This window comes from Mytilus edulis, chromosome 13 (genome assembly GCF_963676685.1).
Source record: "Mytilus edulis chromosome 13, xbMytEdul2.2, whole genome shotgun sequence".
NCBI classification, from domain to species: domain Eukaryota; kingdom Metazoa; phylum Mollusca; class Bivalvia; order Mytilida; family Mytilidae; genus Mytilus; species Mytilus edulis.
In genome coordinates this window covers 68,676,422-68,682,892 of record NC_092356.1, presented here as the reverse complement: position 1 = coordinate 68,682,892, position 6,471 = coordinate 68,676,422, and the positions used below count along the sequence as shown (strand labels likewise).

Here is a 6,471-nt window from a genome sequence, read left to right as displayed (position 1 = left end):
TAGTCTGTATTCTTGATTTGGAAAAATGTAATTGCAAGAAAAAAATTACACATTACTTATAGTTCTTTAGATCATTCAGGTAGTCTTTATTTAGTATGTACAAAAGAACAGCCAGTAGCCATTGGATATTGTAGATCATTTAAATAGTCTTGACCTTTTTATTAGTACAAAAGAACAGCTAGTTATCATTGGATATTGTAGATCATTCCAGTATTCTTGATCACCTATTTAGTTGTACCAAAAAAACAGCCAGTAGTCATTGGATACTGTAGATCATTCTTGACCTGTTCATTTGTATTAAAAAAAACAGTCAGTTGTCATCTTCACTTCACACACACATATACGAATATCAATTATATGCTTACGAGACATGTTGCAATGTTAAACTTATTAAGGTATGTGAAAATCAAGACTTGCATAAAAAATATCCCAATATTAGAGGCAGTGGCGTCATTTTTCCTCAGAGCTTTCAGCTTTTTGATTGTTATCTTGTCTTTCAATTTTACTAATTCGCTTTGTCTGTATGCTTTGATGTTTCTTAGTTACACGTGAAATGCCTCTGTATTTATACATCTCTTCATTGTGTTATTGTACTATGGTTATTCAAATTTCTTCTTGAATGTCACGATATTCTATTTGCATTGGCGTTCGAATCCCGACGAGGGAAGAAAAAAAATTTCTTTCGCAAATTAGCATATTTAACATTGTTGTGTTGATATTTAGAGTAATTATACATATATAATAACTCTAATTAATAACTTTCTTTAGTTAAATTTCAATAAATTCCATCTTCATGATTTATATATTATGTACATTTACTGTGTTACAACTCTAGATTCTACTGACGATGAAGGGTAAAAGTAGGGTACCGAAAGCTAAATATTATTAGTTCAGTCTGGGTGGTCGCGTTGTGTTGTCTTGAATACCCAAATAGCAGGAGTTCAAATCCCGTCGAAGGGAGAACAAAATTTAGCATGATGTGTGTTTTCAGTCGTGTATCACATTTTAATTTACTGGTGATCCAGTGGATGGATTTATTGTAGAGTTGTCACTAGTTTTGACGACCCCCCCCCCCCCCATAATTATTTCCATTACTGTATCTTACTATCCTTTATGATAGATTCTGTCATTTGAAAGTTCAAATTACAGTAATACATTGCTACGAGCATGACGACCTAGAAGGATAAGCATGATTTCTTCAAAGCGACAAAGGATGGACAAGGACATTTTGACTCCTCTTTCACAATTCCACTTAGTAGAAGGCAATACTCTATTATACTCATATATATGATAAAAAAAAAGTTCCACAGCTATAACTTTTATTACCTACAATAACATGTTTAACCCTACACGACCTAGCACATTTATAACATTTCTGAATAATGATACCCAGTCAGTAAACTCTATATACAAAGCTGGTAATCTACACACGTAGAACATTTGGTTCTGCAATGAAAACCGTGAGAGGATTTTCCGGTTGTGCTTTAGTTTAGTGGAGTAATTGTCACCGCTTCAAAAGGTATGTACATTTCTAAATCGCAATTTTCTTATACAATCTGATACCCATTATTTGCGATTAGAAGAAAACTTACAACAAAATTATTTAGCATCAAATGTATTAAAAACAGGCGTATTTTTCAATGCCCTTTCACGTTTGTATGTCCATAAAACATTGAAATCGATTATGACAGAATCATTGACGATTTTCACGACGAAATCAGAGGAATATGCTTCTGGCGAAGTTGAACCATATGTCTTTGACGAAAGATGTGCGCAGAAGTCATTTCAAATTCTTTTCTTTTTTCTATATTTTGAATTTGACTTTCAAAAAAGTGAGATAACTCAAATTGTTATTTAAAAAAATGATGTTTTCATTAGCAAAATTTAAGTGTCAGGAGAGGGTCAGAATGCAGGATTTTGTACCATTTATCCCAAAATTTCTCGGGCCTTTTACCCTAACCCCTGTCGAATATCCGCCTCAACAAGGAGGGATGAGTTGCTTTGCAACCCATATTATTTCTTGCCGTACCAATATAAATTTGGGTGTTACGCCTCTGATTTATACTTTAAAATTAATAAGGAAACGGCGTGCGTCAGAGTTAAGCTGGGGTCACACATTCACGATTTTTACTGCCGTCCTTGACAGGACTATTTCTGATTAAAATTTGTCAAATATTGAAAATATGGGTGGTTGCATTGGAATGTCCCTCCTAGATGGGAATTTGTAAGCGTCTGATCACGTTGCAGGTATATTGCACCCTATCTTTCTATTAATGTATCTCTTTTAAGCGCATCTACTCCTGAACAACTGGATGGATATTGAAGAAATATTTACATGAGAAAGTTCTAAATGTTAAAGGGGAGATACTCGTTACTTTAATAGTATGGCATTACTAATCTTCTGAGCGAAACATCTTCCTGAATGTTTTATGGATTTTAATGAAATGTATGTCGGAAAAGGTAAGGGAGAGAGAAAAGAAAGGGAGAAGGGAGAAGGATGGCTGGAGAAGGGAGAAGAGGGACGGAAGCATGGAGAAACCTACCCCCTGTCCAGCCCCTCATAGATATTTAGGTTATCTGCAATCAATTCCATCTTCATTGCTTAAATTATCATGAACTGTGTTACCACTCGAGATTCTACTCACGAGGAATGGTTACACTTGCTTGCGGAAAGCCTTAATTTTAGTTAAGCGTAGGTGGCCGAGTGGTCAATAACGCTGGACACAGTGCAAGCGGTCTTGTCACGATATCCCAATATCATGGTGTTCGACTCATGGTGAGGGAAGAACACAAAAATATGCGGAAGCAGATTTAACATTGTTGTTCTGATATTTAGCCTGATTATGAATATAATATGTGTTATCAGCCGTGTATTAACTTCACCGATGACTTAATGGATGCATATGTCGTAGTCCTGTCTTTAGCCGGGATTGGTACATACGTATAATCTATTTTAACTTTATTCTGTAGAATGTGTATATTTATTCTTTCTAATGTCAATGTTATCTTAATAATCAATATTTATTTGTAGCATATTTCATGTTAATCCCCTGCCATGAGAAGTATTTAAATTATTATTTAACCATTCGTTAATCATTGCATGATCTCTACATGTTCACACTTTAATCATGCTTAAAACGTTTTTCAAAAGAAATTATAACCAGGTACCTTGACCTAATTATCATCCAAATTTAATTTTTCTAAAAATAAGGTCCGGATCTTTGCAAATCGAATTTTCTCTCCAGCAATCAACATTGTGTTCAACTACACAACTGACATTAACATGAAAGAAGACATCCTTTTTTCTTTGTGTTCACAATAATATTATAAAAAATTAAGCCTTTAAATATTTCAGAATGTTTTTTTTTATATAAGTTAATTGTTATATATTTCATTTCTATTCTGACTGATTTGACACAATCATGAAAAATTTATGAATTTATATATTTTCAGCGATTTGTGAGGAAAGATTCATATTTTGACCCAGAAGTTAATTGAAATAAAATTATTGATTTCCTTTAACGTTTTAATGACCAAAAGGTTGTGCCAGTAAATCAAATAAGAATCTTTTTGTTGCAATTATTTGGCAAAATATTTAGTTAAATTCACTGAACTATTTGGTTTTGACTTTTTTACTGATGAATTTCAGAAACCAGATTTATCTACTGTAAAAAAACTTTTGAATGATCAAAAATTTATGAAAATATACATTTCTATTTTTTATTTGTCTTTTGGATTTTCAATGATATTCATACTCTTTACTTGAACTGTAATTACGATTTTGTTTTCGAAAAGATAGATGTGACATCAAAAAGTAAAAATCACAAAATTACTGAACTCTGAGGAAAATTCAAAACGAAAAGTCCCTAATCAAATTGCAAAATCAAAGCGCCCAAACTAACCAAACAATGAACAACAACTTCCATATTTCTGACTTGGTACATGCATTTTCTACTGTAGGAAGTGCTGGATTAAACCTTGCTTCATAGCTAGCTAAACCTCTCACTTGTATTGCAGTCGTACAAAATTTCACTATAGTGACAACGATGTGTAAAACAAAGAGACATAATAGGTATAAATGTCAAAAATAGAGGTACATCATTAACGTTGTGTTATTATCTTAATCACTATATTAAAAAACAGATATTTAAAACATGACGGGATACATAAGTACAGACACTGACATGTAAATATGATAAACAACGTCAGTGCCCAAAATCTATACTACAAGACCATCATGTATTATTTGTGAAGTTGATACGGAATATTTATCAACAAGTACCTTCCGATGATTTTTTTTAGAAAAAGGACGACATCAACTTTCTGCTCAGACACTAGTGGCGTTTTACAAAGTTTAGTAGTTGCTGCATGCTCTTGAATACCGAATAAGTTCGGAAATGTATATCCCTTATGCAGGTGAAGTTGGTATATTGCTACTAAGGAAGAGGGAAATTGATAATTTCAAAATTAAAATTGCTCGTTTGTCATAGATTTTGGTACTGAGATGCTCATTGAGATGACCGTGTGTGTCAAATTCGAGGTATACTTTATTTCAATATGTTTTAGTTTTGTGATTAAGCTTTAAATGTGGCTTATATTCCGAGACAATATAGCTGGATATATTACGGTAAAAAGAAAAGTGGAATAGTAGGTAAATGGGGACAAGTCATTGTAGACTTTAAACAACACTTAACTATAATATTTACGTCAAAAGGGGGAACTTTAAACAAATCTTCAAACTACATTGGACTTTAATACGTTTCATTCGGGGAGAGTGGTTAACTTGTAACCACAGTATATGTCTATGACACTACAAGTTTCTGGAGGGGTGTGAAAGAGAACACACAAGAGAACAAAACACGAACTAAAGGAAATACTTATTGAAATTATATCACAATAATTTATTTATGAAATATGCACGGTTGACAATAAATCATAAAGACACAAAAGGACAAAACCTTATTGAAATGATATATCAACTCAATACAGCTATAAAATATGCACAGTTGATAATGAATAAGATACAGTATGATATAACCATCACAATATTGTCTAATCCCTCGCATACATCCTGCCAAGTTGTCATATTCTCACCTGCACCATCGTTTTTAAATGGCTGCACGCCTGTTGATGTCTTTTTTCTTGTTCCTATATATCTCCAGAAAAAGTTCATTTTAGTCTTTGGATCTCTATGATAAAGCAAAGATATGTAAATTGTTAAAGCCAGAATGATTCCACTTAATGATATAGTAACAATCATTATGATTAAGAGAAGACTCATTGGATTGGACGTTGCTGGTATAGCCGTTTGTACCATGGACAAAAATATTGCATAAGATAGTAATATAGTTATTGAAAGTCCTATTCGTTCTCCAGATTCTACCGGAAGTAGAAACACCATTGGATTGAGTAATCCAAACAATATAGTAGGAACACACACTAATACTGTGTAATATAAAGGTGAACGTTGTATTGTTAGTGTGCAGATAAATATAGAATATCCATTCCAAATTGACGTTTCACCTTTATATGACTGTAATGACCAGTCCGAATTTGGTGTGAAAAAAGATAGTTGAACAGGATTAGAAGCTGGATTCAATGTTACTGTTTTCGAACTCATACTCAATACGAAGAATCTCAGATAACACGTCTGAGAATCAAACGGAAACTTATATATATTTGTTGTACACTTAGATGACAATACGTCGCTAACAAATATAGCCACCTCACCAGTGTTTTCGAGTGTAGCAAAGTTAGCGTTGTCTCCACCCAACGGTTCATATGTTGCAACTGAGTTTACAAGTAAAAACTTTGGGGTCCAAACATCGGTCAAAGGTACCACTATGTCTTGTGCATTACCATATGATGACGGATTCCAAGATAAGTCCTCGTCTATCCAACTCGCACTTAATCCAGCTGCTAGATCAAGTGTCTGGTCAACCTCTTGAAATCGAGTTATGGTGATCAAAAATATTCTCACAGTAATATTTAGAGGTGAAGAAAAATCAGAATTTGGTACAATTGATTTTTGGTAATTTGAAAATACATCACTATATAACTGTTTTATATTTGATTTACTCTGACATTGAACGTCATATAACAATATGAAACATAGAAACAAAAATCTGATAGATGGAATAATATCCATGTCAGTAAATTAGTAAAGCACAAATAAGTAGCTAGTACTTAGATTAAAATCTTTGTAATGAGAAGGATCCACCTAACAAGTTCTGATAAATATAATGTCCTTTATTATAACCTTATAACCTTTTAATTTGTTTTAATCCCATCTAATTATTGTTACATAATTTACTAATATTGTTTAAATTAGAGATCATATTTAAATGATTAACACACATTATTAAAATAATAAGGAAATACATTAACGAAATGTTATAACGAATGAAAAGAAAAGTCGGATATACGTCTGCATTTCAAAGTATCAAATACATTAATAAAACAAACATATTA

At 32.6% G+C, this 6,471-nt stretch overlaps 1 protein-coding gene across 1 annotated transcript; it reads right to left on the bottom strand.

The window, feature by feature from the left end:
• Window positions 1-4,975: 4,975 nt before the first annotated feature.
• On the bottom strand, window positions 4,976-6,148 carry LOC139500508 (acetylcholine receptor subunit alpha-1-B-like). Its single transcript, XM_071289252.1, has one exon. It carries the CDS (start codon window positions 6,146-6,148, stop codon window positions 4,976-4,978), a length of 1,173 nt encoding a protein of 390 aa, XP_071145353.1.
• Between the last annotated feature and the right edge of the window lie 323 nt (window positions 6,149-6,471).

What these genes read in the sequence shown, in the direction of transcription:
- LOC139500508 (XM_071289252.1), bottom strand. Translation starts at nt 6,148, where the DNA reads ATGGATATTATTCCATCTATCAGATTTTTGTTTCTATGTTTCATATTG.